Source organism: Ochotona princeps, chromosome 21 (assembly GCF_030435755.1).
Source record: "Ochotona princeps isolate mOchPri1 chromosome 21, mOchPri1.hap1, whole genome shotgun sequence".
NCBI lineage: Eukaryota > Metazoa > Chordata > Mammalia > Lagomorpha > Ochotonidae > Ochotona > Ochotona princeps.
Genome location: NC_080852.1, coordinates 40,986,342 through 41,010,426, shown reverse-complemented (window position 1 = coordinate 41,010,426; position 24,085 = coordinate 40,986,342). Strand labels below are relative to the sequence as shown.

The 24,085-nt window shown below is 54.5% G+C and overlaps 1 protein-coding gene across 1 annotated transcript in view; it reads right to left on the bottom strand.

Moving 5' to 3' along the window:
- Nucleotides 1-203: 203 nt before the first annotated feature.
- SUMF1 (sulfatase modifying factor 1) overlaps nt 204-24,085 on the bottom strand; it is a 40,483-nt gene continuing 16,601 nt past the window's right edge. Inside the window, exons 4-9 of the mRNA XM_004581647.2 lie at nt 18,412-18,494; nt 17,591-17,713; nt 16,819-16,933; nt 15,223-15,336; nt 7,847-7,906; nt 204-439 (exon numbers count right to left, since the gene is read on the bottom strand). Coding sequence (XP_004581704.2) covers nt 329-439; nt 7,847-7,906; nt 15,223-15,336; nt 16,819-16,933; nt 17,591-17,713; nt 18,412-18,494 — 606 coding nt within the window. The 3' untranslated portion in view covers nt 204-328. The remainder of the gene's footprint in view (nt 440-7,846; nt 7,907-15,222; nt 15,337-16,818; nt 16,934-17,590; nt 17,714-18,411; nt 18,495-24,085) is intronic.

Here is a 24,085-nt window from a genome sequence, read left to right as displayed (position 1 = left end):
TCATCTGGTGAGAATTCCCACTGTGCAGTCACCATCGCAGCTGAGCAGGAGCTAGGAGTCACAGACTTGGGGGCAAATGGACGGCAGCGGAAAGGCCCGGGAGGAAGCTCTGTGCTGCACCCCATGCTCCTGCCACTCCTTGTCGGGGTTCCTGCACCCCCCTTCTCTTCAAGACTCTCAAAAGTCCAACAGCAGCACACACAGAGCGTGTGACAAGGCAGGTCGGCGATCTGATGTGTAGACAGTTCCACTGGCCACCGGGAGGGACGGAGTCCTTCAGGGCGCGGCTTCGGCCCGCCGTCTGGGCTCTGGGCAGGCTCCTCAGCTGTCAGTCTGTGCTGGGCAGACGGTCAGCAGCGCAGCGGAATCCCAGGTTGGAGGCGGAGCTGTCGGGGGTGTTCTGGCTCCTGGCAGCACAGCGGTACCTGTAACAGTAGGACTGCACAGAGAAGGCGCGATGAGTGTGCCCTTGCTCAGCCAGGGTTCCTGGGCAGCAGAGGGTGTGCATGAGGCCCAGTGGGAGAGAAGTCAGGGCCTTGCCCATAACCGGCCAGTTAACCAGACGCAACCCAGCATGTAACACAGACACAGCACAGATGTGTTGGTATCAACCTTGCAAGGAGCGAGTCAAAGACTGATGGGACCCTGCCACCTTACCCCTGGGCCACCTTAAATACCTGCTTGCCCTAGGTCTAGGCCTCACTTACCCTTTAACAGCCCCATCCACCAACCCCTTACGGCCCCATATCCCTGACCCCGCCGACCACCGGCTCTACCAATCCCATGGTCCGTACTCCCAATATCAGCTCCTAGATTCTCTTTCGTTTTCTCTCTTTCCCTCGTCCACTCCTGCAGCCCCCTGTCTCCCCAGCTGGGGTCCTTCAGAGGCCCCTTTCTCTTCCTCTCTTCTGTCTCTGCCTCCGCCCACTGCCCATGGCCAGCTCCCTCCTGTGTGACTTGCTGCGTCAGGTGTATCGGGTGAGTGGTTCCTAACAAGCCTGACTCGGAACAGAGGGAAGGAATAATGCAATGTCCAACAGTTCTGAAGTTTGGGCGCGTCCATCTGAACAGCAGCCATGGAGAGTCACGTGATAGAGGACATTCTCACACGCAAACAAGACACGGAAACAGCGTACAAAATGGTGTGCATTGTATAACCTCGGTGGAGCTAACTGCATCGCTCCCCACCTGAAACAAGCTCTGTGGCATGGTGGATTAAACCACTGCCTACAGCATCAACATCCCACAAGGGGCTGAACCACTGATGGCAAACTTCAATCCAGCTCCCTCCTAACACATTTGGGAAAGCAGCAGAAGGTGGCTCAAGCCCTGGGGACCCTGAACCCATGTGGGAGACCCACAAGAAACGCCTGCTTCAGCTTGGCCCAGCCTCCACTGATACAGCCGTTTGGGGAATGAGCCGATAAATAAAAGCGCACTCTCTCTCTGCCTCTCTCTTTCTACAACTCTGCCTTTCAAATAAATAACCTTGAAAAAAAACCCACAATACTTGAATATTGAGAATGCAAGCACAACGTGCAGTTATTATCCTGGGGCCACGGGCTCACCCGGCCTCCAGGCCAGGCACACGGTGACTACGGACGGTCAGCCAAGCTGTGAAGATACGCGGCAATCGAGATCACACAGGAGAGTAAGCCATCACTTCCTGCTGGGAGGACTGGCAGGCATGAGACAGCGTGCTGACAGCACAGCGTGCAGCGCAGGCTGGATGCCACAGCTCCCTTTCAGGACGACCCGGCTGCCGCTGGAGGTCCCAGCAGGCATCCCGAGAGCCACGCACTGGTCAGCACGGTGTGGTTATGCCAGTGAAGCTGTACCCCTACAAGAACCAATGTGCTCACACACAAACACTAGCAGCCAACTGGTGCACCCCAGCCCCTGTCACCTGTTCCACTGTAACAGCCCGCAGGGGTGGGGAAGGAAAGAGGAGAGCAAGCCAGTCTGAATCACTGTGCAGGATTCCATGTGCTCAGGGCAAGGCCCACACCTGCTGTCTCTCTTCACTGCGCTATGTGTAAGCCATGGACGGACGCACACAGGCAAGAGAAATGACCAGGTACGCATGCCTGGTCACCTACTGGTCACCTGTTCTTAGATCCAAGGCGACATACTCAAGTCTCCAGGCCATGTACATACTCAAGCCATACTCAAGTCTCCCTGCGCAGCGGCCCGGGCTCCGAGCGGCAGCAGGACCCAAGGCCCTGTCGGCTGCTGGGAGACTGCCCAGAAAGCTGAGCTGAGTCACTCCGGAGCCTCTCACAAAAGGGAGAATGTGTGCGGGGCGGAAATCAGGTCAGCAGGCAAGAGCTGCTTTTTAAATAAATTCTTTTGATTCTCTTTCCACTCACCAAAGTCAAATGCTTCTAATCCTCATGAATATTATCTGTCAAGCTGACACACAAGTTCCCTGGGGGATTTCCACCATAAGCACTGGACACGAGGCTTGGTGTTACACGGCCAACAATGGCAACCAGGGAGGAATGTAGCCGGTTACCATCCTTGGACAGGCAGAGAAGATGCAGGAACAGGAGACACTGGAGGGACAGAATCGCGGTGCAGCCTGCGACACTGGCATCCCATCCGGGCACTGGTCTGGAAGTGCCTGCTTCACCTCCAGTCTAGCTCACTGCTCACACACCGGGGAAGGCAGCGAAGGGCCCAAGCGCGTGGGTCCCTGCACCTCCACAGGAGACCTGGAAGAAGCTCCTGGCTCCAGCCATCTGGGGGTGAACCAGCAGGTCAGAGTTTCATCCTCTCTTCTGCTCTCTCTCTAACTCTGTCAAATAAATTTTAAAAAAGAAAAATATAATGGCAACACTCATGGCACCTGCTCCCATGAGTGACGCACAGACAACGGACACTGTCACACAAGATACAGCACAGAGAACCTGCTTCAACCGCAACGACCCGCCAGGGCGCCCTGAAACCAGCGCACTTAGCAGCTGCAAGGAGCAACTGGTGGACCCCCAGGGTCCCGTGCAGACCAAGCAGACCTGGGCCGGGGAGGCCGACCAGCAGGGGCACAGACGTTCTCACCCATGATGCTGCTGCAGAAAGGACAAGCCGCACGCAAGCTCTTCCTGCTGCCCCGGGGCGGACGCCAAGCCGAGGCCATGTACATGCAGTTCACTGGCTGGGGCAAGACACGCTGAGCCTCTCAGAGACTCAGGTGAAGAAAGTGGCCCTGGCAGAAAGCCAGGGTCTTCAGGAAGGACTTCCCAGAAGCTGGCTTTGACCTTGGACCCGCAGGGGAGGTGAACAGCATGATGGCTCAGGTTAGGCAAGGCTGCTTGAAGAACCTGCTCCCGGGCCACACAGCCAGAGACGGGGTGTCCAACAAGGGTGTGGCTGCTGCCGAGCTGGGAGCCCGTGGGCCACACTCAGCTGCACTGACTTCCAGGAGCCCAAAGGGACGAGGGAAGGAGTGCTAAGCAGGGAAAACAATGGCATCAGCAGCACCAAAGTGGAAAAATCCAGGCAGGTTCAGAGGACAGCAAACCCACAGCCCGATCCTGTCACAGCCTGGTTTGGCTTAGTCATTAAACACGCCGGTGTACAATACAAAACGTGCTATTTTAGGCATCGGGATACGGTCAGTGCAAGACCAATACAGCACCTGTTTCAGGGAGCTGGCATCCAACAGGGAGTAGCAAGCCAAAAAACAAACTGCTTCCAGCAACAGCCGTCGGAGGCCTGATAGGAGGGAGACGGTCCGGGGGCTCCCTCAGGCAGGGCGGTCTGGGAAGGCGCTGGGAGGAGGGAATGTGGGGGCTGTGCCGCTCCAGGGTATTCACAATGAGAATCCCAGGCAGAGACCCAAGGACTGGGTTGGGGATAAAATGGCCGGGGCCAAGTGCAGGAAGTGGGTGGGTAACTGGGATAGAGCCACGGTCCAGTCTGCTGGGCAGACAGAGGGACCAGGAGAGCAACAGGCAAAGGTTTGCAGATTCATGCACCAGCAGGGGAACTCTCCAAGGCTCGCTGGCCACTTAGCCAGCGGCAGAATCTCTCCCAGACATGGATAACATGGATCTTCCAAGGACCGCCCCTGAGACCCTTCCTCCATTTTCACTGGCAGATGTGCAGGGTTAGGGGGCAGGAAGCACTGGGGCGTCTCATAAACACAGCACTTCAGAAGCCAGTGCTAATTGGCCAGTGTCATCCGACCCTGGGGGTTAGGTGGGTCCCTGCTGAACAACAAAGCCCAGCCGGCCAGCCTCAGGAGCTCAGGCTGGACTGTGGGGAGACCTAACACCCAGGGCCAGCATCTGCCTGCAGACACACACTTGCTCCAGAACGGGCACCACTGAGAGGAATGGGGTATCACCACTAAGCAACACTGCGGGTCTGCATGCCACAGTGCACAGGCACAGCTCTGGTGAAGTGCCAGCACCCGCCCCAAGCACGGATGGAGAAGGATTCTACAGCCCCAACACCGGGAAGGACAAGAGAGCCGCAACACCCCAGAGGCTGTGACCAGGTGGGGCCTGAAATCCCTGGTCAACACTGACTACTAGGTAGAAAGAAAACACCAGTGTGCAAAACAGCCTGGCAGAACACTAGCTACAGGGTGTTTTAAAAAGCAGGACACGGACACGCATCGAGCTCCACAGCAGGACCCATCTCAGGATACTACATCCCATATCGGAGGGCCTGGGTTCAAGACCCAGCTTCAGTCCAACCCAGCTTCCTGCTAATGCGCACCCCAGGAGGCAGCGTGAGCCCCAGAGCTGGCTCCTGGCCCAGCCCTGGCTGCTGTGGGCATCTATGGCATGAACCAGTGCCTGGAAGATCTACCTAGCTGTTCCTGGCTCACCTTCTCTCTCCCTTTCCAACAAAATTTCTACACAGCACAACTCATGGTTTTTATTTTCATTTTCATCTTTATTTCCTAATTTTTCTGGTATGAAAAATGTTTTATTTGTACAACAAAAGCTAGTTGTCCATTCAATCCCGGTTGTCCCTGAGACCTACCCTAAACCAAACAAGAATAAAGAACTGAACTGTAGCAGTGGGTCCTGCCACAAAGTGGGCATGGCGGAAGAGTGGGCACACGCCCTCGCTCAGTGCCCCAACGGGCCGTTCCTTTTCAGCTCTGGTGCAGTGCAGCACTCAAGACTAACCGGCCTGGTTACCCATGTCCTGCTGGTTCGCCTTTTTTTTTCCAACTCTACTTTTAGCACCAGAAATGGTTCCTAAGGATGCAAGGTCTGTGTGGCTGGAAAATGGGTCATCCTGCTAATTAAGAACAGTACCTGTTTTAGCCCCATTTCATCAAAATGGCTAATTACTGCATGAAATTAAGCTTAATATCTGTGCTAACAACTTTGGCCCAGGGCTCCCAGCAATTCACTTCAGATAATGACTTCTTCCCAGCCTGGGGTTCTCAAGTCAAATGAGACAGCAGCATGGTCTTCCTGAGGGGAAGATTTTCAGGGCCAGGAGACCCTGTAAAGGGAACTGCAGCTCATGGTGGATAAACCCTTACAGGGAGAAGCCACCAGAACCCAGCTCTACTGGCTTCCATCCGCCACTCTCACTGCTCACACCAAGACAACAGCTCACACCAAGACAACAGCTCACACTGAGTGGTTAGCCCGTGGGCTGAGAGCTCGTAGAGCTCGATCCAACAACAGCCACGGCCACAACTAACGTGGCTCGGTTGTTTGCTCCAGGAGATGCTCTAGGCACTCGCCACTTACTGACCCACCAAATCCTCCCAACAACCCTTTGCACATCTGGAGTGTCTGCATGAAGGGAAACCGAGGCACAGAGATGCAAAGTCCCTGGGTACCACGGCCACACCTGTGCTCAGACCTGGACACTGCACTCAAAGCTGAAGCTAAAAGGCATCTGCCCAGACTTGCACAGCCCAGCAAGGAGCAGCCACAGATCCAATCACAGAACCACTCGATCTAAGGGAACAATGAGTGCTCTGAAACATGCTTCACTCAGACCTCACAGGCTCTGTTCTGGCTCACGTCTCATCGAGTTCACTTGCCCAGGGTCCTGGGACCGTCACTTTTCTTTGGAAAACCCTATGGCTCTCAATTCCTTTGGTCACTTTGTGTGCTCCTCTTCCAGAATATTCTCCCCATCATCCTGAGACAGCTCAAACTAAACCTCATCCTTCGATTAGACCAGGAAAAATCAAACACGTGTAATAAAAACTTAAACCACCCCATAGCAATGATCTAAAAATCCAGTGGAAAGGCAGAGATGATGTTAAGCAGAAAGGAAATTCCTTGAGACACAAATCACCAGCACTCATTCAAGAAGAAACAAACACACTGTATCATCCAATCAGTTAAATCAGAGTTGCAATTCAAGGCCTAAATATCATTACTAGAAAATGCTATCGAACATTTCAGGAAGAAATAATGCTAAGCTTACATGCGCTCTAACACACACACACACACACACACACACACACACAGAGCAAAGGCAGCATTTCCAGGCTCGGTCTAGGAAGGCAGCAAGACCCTGACAGAAGAAGCAGAGACAGGAAAAGCAAACAGCCCAGTCCTCCCTCGAGACAGGACAGCAGCACTGGGCACGGCAGCCGGGTGACACCAACGCGCTTAACAAGGGCGCTGTGTCTTGACTAAGTGGTATGTGTTTCAGGAATGCAAGGATGGTTTAGTATTTGAAAACAAATCAGGACAATTCACCATACCAACAAACTGAAAAAGAAAACCACTTACTCATTACAATCAATACAGAAACAAATTAACAAAATCTATATCCACTGCTGATAAAAACCCATAAGAGCAGAAGCAAGCTTCCTGAAGCTGACGACAGGCAGCTATGGAAAAAAAAAAAAAAAAAAGAGAGAGAGAGCTAATATGTCTAATTAAAAGGGAGAAAAAAATAAAGAAACAAAATGATGTGTGTTTATTCCTAAGGTCAAGAACAAAGTATGAATGTCTGTTGTCACCACTCCTACTCAAGACTGCTATAGTTTCTGGGACCAGCGTAGTAGCCTAGTGGCTAAAGTCCTCGCCTTGCATGGGACAGGATCCCATATGGGAGCTAGTTCATAACCCAGCAGCCTCACTTCCCATCCAGATCCCTGCTTGTGGTCTGGGAAAGCAGTCAAGGAAGGCCCAAAGCCTTGGGATCCTGCAACCACATAAAAGAACTGGGAGAAGCTCCTGGCTCCTGGCTTCGGGTCAGCTCAGCTCTGGCCATTCCGGCCACTTGGGGAGTGAATCAGCAGATGAAAGATCTTCTCTGTATATCTGACTTTCCAATAATAATAAATAGATAATTTTTAAAAGACTATATTGTAGTTTCCAGCCAAAGTAAAAGAGCATAAAAAATGGCAAAACTCATTTAGGTTAAAGGAGAGGAACTGTCTATATTTCCAACTTGTACGATTATCCATGTAGAAGATGGACAAGAAATACAAAAATGTCCCTTCAAATAACAGGAGCCACAGGGCCACGGGAAGCTCAATACCCTGCGACTCTCCGAGGTCTTCTGCAGGCGAGTCTGACAGGGCTGGGGAACCACAACAAGCACAAAAGTTTTACACCACGAAAGTGGTGTGAGGGTCTCGGATGAGTGATGGCTGTGCTTCTAGACTTACACAACGGAAGGCATACAGCCCACCTGGCCCGCAGGGACACCCCAAGCCTCGGAGAGGACAGGTGTCCACAGCTGGAGGCCGAGCTGCAGGTCACACACAACCTCTGCTCCATGTGCTATGCGCCACGTGGAGAGACTGTCCAGTGCTCTCCAGTTCAGAAGGGGACCCGCGCCAGGTCAGCAGGTGGGACAGGGCCCCGGGGACCCACACCCTGAAGGCAGGGATGGCACTCACCTTATGGCACATGTAGGATCCGCCTTTTTTCACCCGATCCTTCCCCGACGGGGGGCCCTTCTAGGGATGGAGAGAAAAAATGTAGTCAGTCCAGGAGAACCAGCTGCACCTCACACACTGTAGCCCACGCCAGCCTCTCCCCTGCACAGCCTCCTGCCTATCCAGGTCCCCAGATGCCCTCGTACCCTATCTCATCACGGCCCTTCCCCTACTGCAAACAGCCCACCTACAGCTCCGGCAGCACTTCCTCCAGGTAGCATGCTGGACTCAGGACACTTACCTGTGAATGCACCCTGCCATCAGGCAAGCTGCACACAGACATCGGCGGCTACCAGGAAGCTCCTCCACAGCACAGCCACACCAGAGCATGAACGCTGTCCCCAGGAGCACTGCTGCTCACGACCACTCAGCTCCCACACACACACACAGCAATGCCACCTCACTCCCTACAGCCTCAGAACCCAGCCACAGGTGCCAATCTTGAAAACAGATCCAGCAGGCGCCCAGACCATGCACAGGCCAGGGGCAAGCCTGCCGCAGGATCCGCGTCCCAGGCTTAGCAACAAGAACACACTCCAGGCCCAACCGTCCCTGACAAGCAGCAAGTTAGCCACAGAAGGTTCCAGAAGAGGACAGATCCCCGCCAATGAGCAGCCGACTAGCCCTATACTGAACACGGTGCACAACTGCACCAGCAGAATGGAGCCACGTGTACCCACTCGGAGAACAAGGCATCTGTGGATACATACATGTTTGCACAAACATGAACATGACATTGTAGGCATTTATTCCACTCCTTGTACAAAGACACCTCAGGGCAAGAGAGACCCAGTTAGAAGGGAACGAGCTTCGAACAGGCGGAAGTAAAGTATTCCGGCAAGTATCGTTATTTTTAACTCAAAAAAAAAAAAAAAAAAAAAAACAAATCTAGGCAATGAATGTCAACAGCTGCTAAAGTCACTGTGTGGCAGGCCACGATGGGTGGGTCAGAGCGGCAGGGCCTCTTAACCAAATGAAGTTTATTATCAATCATGCCATCCTATGAGCAACCAGTCCTACGGTCAGAGCCAAGCAAAATGTGCCTCCTGACATGACAGTTTTAAGATGTGGAATGAGCCCTCCACACGCACATTCCCACACCTTGTGTTTAAACTGTAGGAAACACTAGGAACCACTCAGTGCTACTGCCACGCACACTACGGGAGACACATGGAAATCCTCACAGTGCACTGTGAGCCCTGCTGCTTTAAATCACCCTATGCTTCTTCAAGGGAGTTAGCAGAGAAGACAAGCAGCGACGCACGAACCTGTTGCATTCACCTGACTAGCCCGCCCAGCGTGTCAGCCACGCCATGTCATCTTCAGCATCAACCCCTTCTGTGCTGGGATAACAGCTGGATTTCCTGGGATCACGGCAGAAAAACTAACAGATCTACTGTCCTTGATCTGGAATGATTTTTTTTTCTTTCCATCAAAACGTTAAACTTTGACATTCACTACAGATTAAAAAGAGGGAAGGACAAGAGAGAAGAGTGTACCCCAAGGTCAGCTTGCTCCTCCACTGAGAAGCCCAGCACCATCTCTCTGAGGTCTGACATCGGGGCAGACTGTCTCCTCCCCAGGGCTCCTTGTGTCCCTACATGGCCACAGCCAGGGCATCCCACCCCAGCCACGGCCCGCTCCAGACAGGCTCTCCTTCCAGGATGGCTTGTTAATACAGTGCAGTCATGAGACACGGCCTCTGCTGTCCTGCAGCTGTCCCTCGAGAGTCACACAGCCCACTGCCCACAGCCACCGGCTCCTTGCCACCACCGAGGCGCAGCCTATGGCATACACCTGCTGGCCTGGTAACATCGCCCTGCTGAAGGACCGGGCAGCTGGCTCCAGCTTCCGCCTGTCTCATGCACCTGTCACTTCTGAGGGTCGTTGGGCTATATCTCCCTGGAGGACGCCGAGGAGGTGCAGATAAAGGCAGCTCCTGGCTCTGTTTTGGCTCTTCCCTTTTCAACATAATCTTTTTTTATATTTTAGAGAACCTATGTTTAATTTACATCACACCCAAAGCTAATGAACAAGTTAACAAAACGACAGAGAGACTGCAAACTGCTTTTCAGAGTGACGGGGGTCTGTCACATCTCCATGTACACCGCACAGGTGATCCATGGTCTCTACTGCCAGTCACCAGCATGCAGTCCAGCCATGCTCACGGGGTGTAGCAGCAACTCCAGATTTGCTTTAAGGTTTACATTCTTTTTAATTTGAAAGGCAGAGTTACAGAGAGAAGGAGAGACAGAGACAGAGTGGTCCATCCACTGGTTCATCCCCAAGTAATTGCATCAGCCAAAGCTGAGTTGATCTGAAGCCAGGAGCGTCTTCTAGGTCTCCTACATGGGTGCAGGGCCCAAGCACTTGAGCCACCCTGAGCTGCTTTCCCAGCCATCAGCAGCGAGCTTCATGGGCAGCGGAGCAGCCAGGACCTGTCCCAGCACCCACATGGGATGTCAGCACGCAGGCAGAAGCTTGGCCTACTGCTCCTAACGGCTTGAGAAGACATCTTCCTGTGTGAGCACTCTTCCTGCATACCCTCTTTTCGGAAGGCTCTACTCTACCACGCTCTGGCTGGGTGACACAAATCTCCCTGATCACCCAAGACAAGGACCAGTGAACGGGGCAGAAAATTGGCTTCAGTTTTTACACAAAGCAAGGAAAAGGAGCTGTCTCCCAAAGAAAGGTCAGAGAAAGAACGAGAAGAGTAGCACATTACACACACAGCGTGGACTAACAGCCCCCGCACGATCCCTCGGCAAAACCAGCGTGCCAACTGCAGTGATTACCCTGTGACTGAAATGCACAAAGACAGTCAATTTCTTCGCACTGCACGTTCACCCACACTGGGGTGAACAGGAAGAGGATTCCCACAGCTGCATTTTGCCAGCTCCCACCCCGATGGTTCCCACCTCCCAAAAGAATGTGTCCCTTTCCCAACTCAAGGAGTGTGGTGACAGTGCTGGCTCTGTAGTCACACATCACACCAGCGACAAAACGGAGGCAGCCGTGGCTGGGACTCACGGAGCACCTGTCAGACACGGCACTGCTTTCTAGTTTTCAGACTGCAGAACAACCTTCCATGGCAGGTGCAATCATGGCTGAGAGCCCCGTATGAACACGGGCATTCAGGTTAGGTTACCAAAAACAAAAAACACATGAGCCACCTTTTAAAAATACTCTGGGGGCTAGCCCTCCACATTACGCCTCTGCCTGCAATGCTGACATCACATGTGGATCCCAGCTTGAGTCCTGGCTGCTCCACCTCTGGTCTAGCTCCCTGACAATGTACGTATAGCAGAGGGCAGTCCAAGTGCTTGGGCCCCCGCCACCCACACGAGATCCGACCCAGCCTGACCTTGCAGCCACTTGCAAAGACCTCCGAAGCTCCCTCTCTGTAACTGCCTTTCAAATAAAGGAAAAAAATCATTAAAAAAAAAAAAAGAACCACTGCCCTATAGTATGTCCAGAGGTCCGGAACTGTGATTCCCCCTGCTAACTTCCTGTTCTTCAGGATAGTTCTAGCTATCCGTGGTTTTTTGTGCTTCCAGATGAACCTTTGGATCATTGTTTCCAGTTCCATGAAGAATGTTTTGGGCAATTTGATTGGGATTGCGTTGAATGTATATATTGCTTTTGGCAGTATAGACATTTTAATGATATTGATTTTACCTATCCAGGAGCATGGGATGTTACTCCATCTTTTGAGGTCTTGTTCAATTTCTTTTTTAAGTAGTTTGTAGTTTTCTTCAAATAAGTCTCCTACATTTTTGGTTAGATTTATTCCCAGATATTTCATACTTTTCTCTGTTATTTTGAATGGTATCTTGCTGGTTAAGTCTTTTTCCATCTTGGGGCTGTTCGCATACACTATGGCTGTTGATTTTTGTTCATTAATTTTGTACCCTGCCACTCTACCAAACTCTCGTACAAGTTCTAGCAGTCTCTGTATTGAGTCTCTTGGCTCTTCTACATAAAGAATCATATCATCTGCATATAGTGAGAGTTTGACTTCTTCGTTTCCCATTTAGTTTAGTATAAACTAAAATTGAAGTATAGGTGAGGTGGTCACAGAAGGTGGCTGGGAACTCGCATTTACTTTTAACATATTGGTTACTCATTACTATGTCAATTAATTCCATAATGATGTAAATTTTTGCTGATGGTATGTTGGAGCTTTCAATTGACTGGGATGATACTCTGCTGGCTCTGTCTTCAGACCAGAGAGGGTATACCTAAGAAGCCATTGAACTTGACTGGACAATAAGATGCTGGACTCTATGTTTGGTATACACTTGCAATGGGGGAATCTCAACTGAACTTGAGCTGTGGTTATGCAACAAGGTGGAGGAATCCACCATGGTGGGAGGGTTTGGGGCGGGGTGGGGAGAACCCAAGTATCTATGTAACTGTGTCACATAATACAATGTAATTAATGAAGTTAAATAATAAATAATTTTAAAAATCCTTAATTTTTTTACTAAAATATAATAAAATTTAAATGTATAAAAAAAAAAAGAAGAAGAAGAAGGAAGAAAAAACATTTGGTTAAAACATAGCACAGTCCTGAACACACCCTGGACTGAGTCTGGGTGAAGAGGGGTGAGCGGTGCCCTCTCACTGTGGGCGCTGGCGGCCCCTCCAGGGGACACCCACGGGGAAAACCCCAAACGGACCCACACTGCAGGTGGCCTGGAACCGTCTGTTCTCAGGACCCCACACGAAGCATGCAAGGTGTTCTCCTGCTTTGCCACAAAGACCACCCAGTAAAATCCGAACTAATGATTAACCTGTCCTCCCTCAAGTCACTGAAGTGGAAAAGGCCACGTTCCCAGTCGCGTGTGTACTCAGGATGCTGACTGGTCCCAGCTCCTCAAGAGGCTTTCCACCTGCAAGCCCTCAGGCGTCACACGGCACTCTGAGAGGGTCAGCCCAGGAATCAAGTGTTTATTAATCACATGAATACTGTGGCTCACGTCATCCCAGGAACTCCTGCTTCCAGAACACCTGGGGTGGGGCTGGGGTGTGGGCAGGGATCAGATGTGAATCCTGGGTAGCCAGGACCGGCATTATTGGAGAAGCGACAATCACACACCTGCCTCTTTGCCAAACGTCGGAGACTCACAGGCCACTGGGGAAGCCCACGTGAGGACCACTGCAGCCATGAATAACTGAGATCACACAGCCCAGACCAGCTCGAGGACCCTGAAACAGCAGCCCCAGCCACACCCCAGCCTTCTGGGGAGCACCACAACAAGCAGCTTCCAGGTGGACACCAAAAGATCAGCCCTCGCGAGACAGCTTCTTGCTGGTGCACTGCCTGATGGAAACAAGCCAAGCAGAGGCAGAAGTTTCCAGAAGCCAAGTTACTCTTTCTAGGGGTGATCACACTCCGGAAAGCTCAGGTAACCCCTAGTTCCTCACACACGATAAGCACGCATATGAGAAGATACAACGTGGTTTAAAACCAAGAACAGCCCGGAGGGAGACAGGCTCGGCCACGCAACTTGAGAGGTATCAGATGTAGGCTCGGAAACACATGTCCACGCCCCAAGGACACACACTGCCCACAGCAGAGCAGCCAAGCCAACGACACCGCGGACAGCAAGCGCTGGCGTCAGGTTCAAGGAGGCACAGGACAGCGGACACCACTCTGCTTTCTTCCAGACTTCTGGAAACATTTCCTAATTAAATGTTTGAAGAAGAGGAGATGGTTTGGCCAGGGCACAGAACGGAGATGCTTTTCCGAGAGCTACCGCCTCGCTCTTCACACGAGATCTGCTCTGGGCAGGGCAGGAAGACTGAGGGACGGCAGGGAGGTCAGGGGAGAGGGAGCTGACGGCGCCCGAGGATCTCGGTGACCAATGAGGACTTGCCCAGGAGGCTTTGCAGCCAACTCCTTAAAACTGTTGGATTTTATCCTCGTCAAGTCATGAAGCAGGTGAGGCCACCGTGACAGACACCAGAATCAGTCGGTAGCCTGGGAGCGGCGAAAGGAAACACATGACTCCCTCCAGCCGAGCTCACAAGCACTTCCAGGATGGAAAGCTACAGTCAGCTCCACACCAGATGCTGAGATGCAGCCCTCGCCAGGCCCAAGTGCTGGGCTCGCACAGCTGTGACACCCTGCAGATGCTGCAGGATGGGGACGCTCTGCCTACTGCTGACAGCAACCACCAAGGCCCATGCCACCCACGGGAGGTGACTGCGCCCCCATCAGACCACAGAGGGTGATGCAGTCAGTCCAGGAAGGAGCACGCATTCCTGGAACTACTTATGAGGATCCAGTTTACGGCCAGTGGACATTTTTATGACACCCTCCCCCCAAGGAACATCCAGGCTGCCTCCAATCCCACGTGTGCTACCAGGACAGACGGCTTCAGAGATGGAGGATCTCCAAGAGCTCCTCAAAAAATGCACTTGGGAAATGGGATCAGGGCTAGGTGCATCTTGGGAAATGGGACCAGGGCTAGGTGCATCTTGGGAAATGGGACCAGGGCTAGGTGCATCTTGGGAAATGGGACCAGGGCTAGGTGCATCTTGGGCAATGGGATCAGGGCTAGGTGCATCTTGGGAAATGGGACCAGGGCTAGGTGCATCTTGGGAAATGGGACCAGGGCTAGGTGCATCTTGGGAAATGGGATCAGGGCTAGGTGCATCTTGGGAAATGGGACCAGGGCTAGGTGCATCTTGGGAAATAGGATCAGGGCTAGGTGCATCTTGCTGCCAAAAGCTTTGAAGTGCATGCACATGAGGGTTCTCCAAGAGGTTAATGATGAATTATACTCAGACTTCCAAATTTTTATACCCAAATAAGCAGTTTGTGACTCAACGTTTCTGGGAAACTTTGTAAGTTCCCTGGTACTTGTGCCCTCGGCTTTCCTCCTGCACCAGGAGACAGAGGATGTGGGTTGACAAGGCTGCCTTCTCTTCCCAGGATGCCTGAGCATCTCAACACCTGCCACAGCAAGAAGTCATCACTCACTTCCTGCCTCCATTCTGACCCAGGAATCACGTGCGTTCGCCCAGTAACTGAGCTGAAGCAGAACGTCAACACGGGCAAACTCAAGCACCTGGCCGCAGACTATCAAGCATCAACAAGGCAGGAATGAGTTCTGCAGTTAGTTATCCATCACACTTGGATCCAATCCGGGGCCTGAGGGGATTTCCGACATTACACAGAGCCCCATTCAAAGACACTCACACCATGCTCCCACAAGCACTAGTGGGGCTATTCCAGGCCCTGTCGAGAGCTCACAAAGACCCTTGGAAACTCAGGCAGTCGTTGCAGCAGGGGCCGAGGCACATGCCTGGGGGGCACCAATGCTCACCGGGTTCTGTGCTTCCTCAACAGAATGGTAGCGAGTCCACCAGTCTGAAGTCCACTCCCAGGCGTTGCCCACCATGTTGTACAAGCCATAGCCGTTGGGAGGAAACGCATCAACCTAAAGACAGAGAAGGGGCATGCCCTGGGGTCACGCGCCACGCTCACAAGGCCGGGCGCTAGGGCACTCGAGACTGCTGACGACGCAGGGCAGTCAGACCCTGCAGCAGGCGCCCGACAGGACCAAGCGTGTCTGTGAGCAGGAGGTCTGAGCATGGGCTCCAGACCTTCCAGAAGGATCACACCATGCTGCCAAGTCGGGTCAGACATAGCCACAAAACACAGCCCCAGACAGGGAGCCCAGGGCAGGCTGCTACCCAACAGAAGGCCTGAGAAAAAAACACTTTACAATTCAAAATGTGTGTGGGAAGTGGAATGAAAAGACAAGTATATGTTGGCGCAAAGGAACGCTAGGATCCAGGTATACTCTTCTCACGCTGTCACTCTCCATGAACTTTCTGATAAGATTCTAATGATAATTCTTAAAATACTAACTGCCTCTTCATAGAGAACTGCTTTACCGTTTTAACGGAAAGTTTTAACACTTTATTTACTGATTTTCATCTTTATCTGAAAGACAGATGGAGAGAAGAGAGGCCCTTCATTCACTGGTTCACAGTGCAGGGGCTGGGCCTGGTCGGGCCGATGCCAGAAGCTCAGAACCCAAGCCAGGCCAGGTCTCCTGCACGGACGGCAGGAGCCCAAGCACTGGGGCCACCATATGCTACCATGTCTTCCTGCATCAGCGGGAAGCTGGATGGGAAGTAGAGTGGCCAGGTCTCAAACTGGTATTCAGTAATAAAGACAAACGAAGCACTGTCTTAATGATTACGCTAAAACTTGCGCCCCACCACCATTTCAAATAAAAAAGACCTCAATCAAAAATTTCATATTCCTAACTAAGAAAAAATCTTTAATGTATTGTTTTTTGAATCACATCTTTTCCATACACAGGATGCAGGTTGGAGGGAATGAATCAATTACAAGCCATCTCTGGGGGCTTCAGCTGGCTTCCGGTCCACCAGGAACAAGGCGGGGCCATGGTTTAGGTCCTTCTGAGCACTCAGCCCAGGCTGTAGAGCATCTCTTCACAGGTGTTCATTGGGACAAGCATCTGGTGCTCCATTGGCAGGTGCAAAGGTGGGGGAAGGTGGCTGGGGCAGCACATGAGTGAGCAAGGACACAGTGGGTGTGCAGAAACATTGGCCGAGACACGCACACCCCACGTCGGACTGCCTGGCTTCCACTTCCACATCCACACCCTGGCTCCGGCGACTGGCCACGTGAAGCCTTGGGAGCAGCAGGGCATGACCCAGTCAGTGAGTGCCCACCGCCCACAGGCACAGGCGATCTGGACGGGCTCCCAGCTCCTGGCCCAGCCCCAGCTGTGGCAAGCATCTGCGAAGTGATCCAGGCGAGGGAAGATTCTCTCTCTCTCTCTCTCAACCTGTGTATCTGCCTCAAAAACACCATAAAGAACACACGGCCCCCGTGACCCCCCAGCTCAGTGCCTGCTGTACTGCCCCCAGAGCCCCACACTCACGGGCGCCGTCCCCCGGAAGCCGTCCTCGCCAGTGTCGGTTACAGGGAAGTCGCCCTGCCACAGGTTGGCATAATGCTGGCCTCTGGGCTGCAGCTTGTTGCCCCAGGGGAAGAGTCTATGGGGAGAGATGTGGGCACCAGCCCACCAGGCACAAGTCAGTGCAATGCCTGTTGTTCTGCCAGTGTCCCCTGGCTATGAAATAAATGCATCAAGCTCTCAGGCAGGGCATTTGTTCAAAGCCCCCCGCCACGGTACATATCACGGCCCCAGCCACCTCTAAGGATCGGGAGGCCTGGAACCGACTGCGCAGCTCAAGGCAGGAGCTGAGGGAAGCTGGAAGAGCAGACCTGGCAGCGAACGTGGACAGTGTGTGTTGACCAGACACCACTAGGCCATGCTGTCCTACACAGTGGGCTGTCTGAAGGAGCTTTTCCCATGTCTCAAACAGGAGACTTCCTCTCTCAAGGTTTCACAGGCAGAGACATACCAGTGCGTCCAGTCACCAAAACAAGCCAGGAGTCTCGCATAGCTCCCAGCAATGCACAACCTGGGGCTAGTGCTGAGTGGCCACCCGCGCCCTGGGCCACAGGGAGTCCAGCAGGCAGGACACTTGGCTCTGGGGCCGCAAAGCGTCAGAAGCCCACTCACCAGTGTCTCCTGGTGGGACCTTACGGACAAGAGGAGATCCAGCTGTGGGCCTCTTGAACAAGCTCCAGAGCCTGGCAAGGTGAGACTCCCTCCGCCCTCCCCGCCCTGCTCTGCCCCAATGTACCTGTTCTGCAGGCCGCCTCGACAGCTATACTCCCACTCAGCTTCCGTGGGCAACCGCTTCCCTGCCCACGTGCAGTAGGCAACTGCGTCATTCCAGGAGACGTGGAGCACTGGGTGGTGCGGCCTGGGGGAGGCGGACAGCACAGGTCAGGGCAACACCCACCAGACAGGATGCAGTGCCCAGCTGGGGCAACCCCCTCAGCTCCGTGCATGCCCCCAGGGTGGTCCGGACCACAACCCCAGGCCCAGCCAGGCCACCTCAGTCACCCCTACACACACACAGACTTCTGATGTCCCACACTCCCCCACGGGCTACAGCTCCTCTTAGACTCGGGTCCCACAGACCCTCGAGAGCGTGGTTCAGTAGTGTTTCACAAAGCACAGGTTGTTGTGGCCACTGCAATCCAGCCTCGGGCACTAGACACGCCCAGGGCCCCTGCAGCCGGCTGTGACCATACAGGGCCTGCGTGTGGCAGGACTCTGCCCTCCCGCCCCACCTGGCTCCAGCGGCCCTCCTGCAGGCCAGGGTCCTTCGTGTGCTTCACCCTGGCAGCTGGCTTCGAACCCACCTCCTGGCCTCAACCCACACCAGGGCCCGCCTCCCGCAGGTGCCACCTGGCAGAGCACAGCTGCTTATGCCTCAGGGACAGTCCATAGGCCACAGGCAGGACGACCTACAGGGGGTTGCCATCTGACAGGAACAGCAGCGAGGGAGACGCAGCGTCTGGGCCTTCCACACTCTGGGGAGTGTCGACCATCACTGCCCAGGTGAAGATAAAGGAAACGTCTGGGTGGCACTGGAGCCTGGCACCTGACACTTACCTGTGCCGGATGGTGGAGTCGGGTCCCTCTGGGTGTCTCCAGTCAGCTCCCTTCACCGGTAACCACCATGGAGCAGCTGCCACCTGGGAGAGAGCCGGCCAGAAGGTGTTAGCCGCAGGACCCCCAGGCAAGGTGGAGGAATCCTGTGCTGTGACGCACACCCCGGGGAGTAACCCGGGCCACTGGAGGCAGCCTCGACCAAACCCCTCCTGGCCCAGTGGACCGCAGGGAGACCGCCCAGGGCATGCAGCAGACCTCACAGGGCAGAGCACGTGGATGCCTCGCCAAACCCCCTCATTGGAACCTGAAAAGCAAACACGTGAGCATACCAAGCCTTAAAAGAACATTATTTTCTCTTCATAAGTACCCATGACCAGGTCAGTATGAATTTCAGTTTGGCACCTGCCAGGAATGTCTCTCCCCCACCTCAAAACAGGACATGGTGGGCCCGGCAATCCAGCAGAGTGAGGCCACCACCAGGGCTCTCTGGGGTCTGAGCTATGCTTCCAATGCATGGCAGCTGGGTGACCCTGGGCACTTCCCCCAAGTCATGGGCACAACAGCAAATCCTGTCTCACCTAACCCGAAAGCCAAGGGAGGTCAAATCACACAGGCCTGGGAAGTACCTGGCTCCCAATTCATGCTGTCAACCAAAACGCCAACACCAAGTGCCCTGGCTTCCCAGACACACAAGAAGGCTTCAGAGCCAGTCACGGAGTGACCTGAACTGCAAGCCCAGAGCTCTACACACCTACGCCTTGACTATTAGCAAGACCAAATCCACAGGAGAGCTCTCCATCAGCCCTCAGCCTCAGGCTGACAGGAGCCCATCTCCCTGATGCCCAGAGACAAGTGTGGGGGAGATGTGGCAAGCCACCACCGCTGCTGCCAACACTGCCTGACGCGCCCAAGTCGGCAAAAATCTGCCCACGGGAGCTGCGCAGGCCCACCTGCAGTCAGCGCAAGGAAAGGGAGCCGCCCCAACCACACAACCACCAAGTCCCAGCCCCGTCCGTAGGCCTTCTTGTGGTTACAACCAGCTGCTCATGCACCCCTGGTCACAGCCTGGCAGGGAAGGCCACGCTTATAACAAAAAGGCACCATGTCCTTAAACATCTTCCCTGCCAGGGAGCTGATCAAACAACACCCAGGAGACCCAGGGCCAGGCTCGTGCCACATATGCACCCCTGCAAGAAGCCATCCTGAGACGTTCCCAAGCCAGGCAGCTCGGTGCACAGGGGCAAACAGTGGGCCACCAGGCCTGCAACAGAGGAGCAAGACAGCGGAACGGCCATCTGCCCCTGCTCTCAGGGACCTCTGGGTCACTGCCCGTCATCCCCTGATGAGTCCCACCCTGCACTGAGCACCAGCACCAGTGGGTTTCAGCTCTCAACTTAAAGAAATCAATAAGACAAATACACACTGAGACGGTGAAACAGTGAGCTCTATTGAGTCCAGGCGACATACTAGAAGGCCTTTGGTTTCTTACAGCCTTTCGTGTTTCAACATATTTCACAAATAGCAATTGTATTATTATTGTTGTTGTTGTTGTTGTTGTTGGAAAGGCAGTTACAGAGAGAAGGAAAACAGAGAAAAGATCTTCCATCCACTGGTTCATTCTCCAAATGGTCCAATGGCTGGAGCTGAGCCGATCTGAAGCCAGGATCCAAGAGCTTCCTTTGGGTCTCCCACGTGAATGCAGAGGTCCAAGGACTTGAACCGTCCTCTGCTGCCTTCCCAGGCCATAAGCAGGGAGTTGGATCAGAAGTGGAACAGCTAGGATACGAACAAGCGCCCGTATGGGATCCTGGCACGTGCAAGGCGCCCATGTGGGATGATGATGCCTCGAGCAGCTTAAACTACCACCCCACAGCACCAGCCCCACAGGCAGCAAGTGTGTTACAGAACCTCCCGATTCATTCACCTGCCGGGTGCGGCACCAAGCATGGCCAGGTGCGGTAATGATGCAGTGTCACTGGCATGTGCCCAGGCCCATGAAGCAGCCTGTGGCTGTGGGCCAGCACTCACCGCCTCTCCTCACACACCTGCAAGTCACCTCTCCCTTCAGAACGCCCTCAGCTTACCCCAGGACCCACCCAGACATGCCAGCCATGGAGCTAAGGACACAGGAGCCCCAGAGAGCGAGGGGACAGCACACTGCCCGGTATCCAGGTCTGGGACCTCGTGTTTGAGCCCAAGACAGTAAGACCCGAACCGAGCATGAACAGACCTATTCCGCCAGGCCAACCATTCCCCACTCACAAATGAGAACGAAGTGTCCACCCACATGCAAGAATGCCACATAGTGACCAGGATACACTCTGGCAGGGAAATAGGAACATGAAACATTGCATCACACAGACCACCCCACAGTGGGTCTCTTGACTGTGCTCCTGTAAAGGGCAGACCGGAAGAGGCTCCTCCTGGCTTAGGATCAGCTCAGTTCCAGCCATTGAGGTCACTTGGGGAGTGAACCAGTAGATGGAAGATCTTTCTCTCTGTGTCTTCTCCTCCCTGTAAATCCGCCTTTACAATAAATACAAAATAAGCCTTACACACACACACACACACACACACACACACACACACACATAGCGCTACATGCTATGTGGAGCTGCTGTGAGGAGCAACCGAGCTCCATGGCAAGCACTTGGAATGGGGCCTGCCACAGAGAAGGAGCCACAACACAAGCTGCCACACTACTCACCTCAGCCACACAGTCGCACAGGCTCTCTACTGACTGAAAACCTGCCCTGCCTCCCAAGATGCTTCGTCTGAGCCCCCTCCACCCACAGGCTCGCCCTGTCCAGGCGGGGCAGGGGTGGGGTGAAAAGTCTAAGAAGCCTTAGAACGTATGCCCTCTCTGAAGAATTCTCTGGAAGAGCAAGTTGGGTCTGCCTCTCTCCATGACTCTGACAGGAACATCCCACACTCGCCGAGCTGTGGCCCAGAGGCTCCCAGGAACAAAGGGCAGTCAGGAAGAGCCCCCCGCCCGATCACCTAAGCAAACCCAAAGCATGTCGGCAAGTAACCCACACAGCCACGGCCCGTTCTCCACACCTGAGCACCAGCACCTGCTCCAAGCAGCCCCAGGAACCGCAGCCCCCAGGGAACAGATGTGGAGGGAGGGTGAGACTGAAGTCTCCCGCGGTGAGGAGTGGGGACAGAGGAGGCAGAGGGGCCCTTGGTCCCCTGGCCGAGCTGCCTACAGAAAACCCAGGCATTTTCTGGCCCAAATCCAGCAGATCCCATCTGTTCTCACCACGTGTCTTCCTTTCCCAGTACCTGTCTCAACAATCAGTGCTGTTCTACCCTGTTTAGTAAGCCTACTCTATTTAGCAAGTTATGGAGAACACACGTGAGCCACACACCAGCCAGAGTGCCAAGGCTGCGCGACAATGTCTCCGTCTCGAGCCCTTCCACGGCAGGCCCTGGCGAGCACCTCACCCCAAGAGCTGCTTGCTGCAGACAGCTGTCCGCCTCCACGCTCTGCTCCACCCAGACAACTTCCAGAGTCTTGGCACTCCCTTCCAGCAGGGAAAGGACTTGAACCTGACCTATTTCTGGTCGACCATTGCCATGGCAACTGTCTTGGGTTTAAGGTGAAACAGCTGCACCGAGCGAGGGCAAAGACATGCGTCCCCAACCCTCTCCGGGGACAGAACTGGACTTGTAGTAGCAGCTTCAAGAAAAGGCCAGAGCACAACAGTGCTGGTGTGGACAGAGGTGGCAACCCACGCTTCACACACGCACACGCACTTGCACACACACACCTCACATGCAGCCGTGGGAACGTGCAGACACGTGTGAACGTGTCAGGCTTAACCTCCACAGGGCGGCACTTTAGACAAGCAAATTAAAAAGACAGACATGTCTTGGAACGTAGCATAAACACAACTGCCACCCATATAAAAACAGCCTGCAGAGTCTCCTGCAGGCACCAGGGAGCAAGGAGGAATGACAGTTCTATCCAACCCGGGCAGGACAAATAAACCGAGAGGGGCCCTGGCAGCGCAGGAGGCCTCGAAGGGGAGAGTGTCTGAGCAGGAACCTACGCTCGCTGCTAGGACACACAGGGAGGTCAGCGGAGGGGCAGGAGGGGATGCAGGCACTCTGCCAGTGGCATTCACGAAACCCCGAACCCAGCACTCCCATGACTGCAGATGGCAGAAAAAAAAACCTGCTTTGCAATAGGGAAACATACCAATGAATTAAGGCAGACCTGACATTTTTCATAAAAAGCTTCAATTAATGCAATTCCTCTTGCTATAATAAACTAAATATTGTGCGACACAAGGTCAGCCTGTCTCTCCTCCATCCTAGCGCACCCGGCCTCGCTCACCTCCATCCTAGCGCACCCGGCCTCTCTCACCTCCATCCTAGCGCACCCGGCCTCGCTCTCCTCCATCCTAGGGCACCCGGCCTCTCTCCTCCATCCTAGGGCACCCGGCCTCTCTCCTCCATCCTAGGGCACCCAGCCTCTCTCCTCCATCCTAGCGCACCCGGCCTCTCACCTCCATCCTAGCGCACCCGGCCTCTCTCCTCCATCCTAGGGCACCCGGCCTCTCTCCTCCATCCTAGCGCACCCGGCCTCTCTCCTCCATCCTAGCGCACCCGGCCTCTCTCTCCTCCATCCTAGCGCACCCGGCCTCTCTCCTCCATCCTAGGGCACCCGGCCTCTCTCCTCCATCCTAGGGCACCCGGCCTCTCTCCTCCATCCTAGCGCACCCGGCCTCTCTCTCCTCCATCCTAGGGCACCCGGCCTCTCTCTCCTCCATCCTAGGGCACCCGGCCTCTCTCCTCCATCCTAGCGCACCCAGCCTCTCTCCTCCATCCTAGGGCACCCGGCCTCTCTCCTCCATCCTAGCGCACCCGGCCTCTCTCCTCCATCCTAGCGCACCCGGCCTCTCTCCTCCATCCTAGCGCACCCGGCCTCTCTCCTCCATCCTAGGGCACCCGGCCTCTCTCCTCCATCCTAGCGCACCCGGCCTCTCTCCTCCATCCTAGGGCACCCAGCCTCTCTCCTCCATCCTAGCGCACCCGGCCTCTCTCCTCCATCCTAGCGCACCCGGCCTCTCTCCTCCATCCTAGGGCACCCGGCCTCTCTCTCCTCCATCCTAGGGCACCCGGCCTCTCTCCTCCATCCTAGCGCACCCGGCCTCTCTCCTCCATCCTAGCGCACCCGGCCTCTCTCCTCCATCCTAGCGCACCCGGCCTCTCTCTCCTCCATCCTAGGGCACCCGGCCTCTCTCCTCCATCCTAGCGCACCCGGCCTCTCTCCTCCATCCTAGCGCACCCGGCCTTGCTCACCTCCATCCTAGCGCACCCGGCCTCTCTCCTCCATCCTAGCGCACCAGGCCTCTCTCACCTCCATCCTAGCGCACCCGGCCTCTCTCCTCCATCCTAGCGCACCCGGCCTCTCTCCTCCATCCTAGGGCACCCGGCCTCTCTCCTCCATCCTAGCGCACCCGGCCTCTCTCCTCCATCCTAGCGCACCCGGCCTCTCTCCTCCATCCTAGCGCACCCGGCCTCTCTCCTCCATCCTAGCGCACCCGGCCTTGCTCACCTCCATCCTAGCGCACCCGGCCTCTCTCCTCCATCCTAGCGCACCCGGCCTCTCTCCTCCATCCTAGCGCACCCGGCCTCTCTCACCTCCATCCTAGCGCACCCGGCC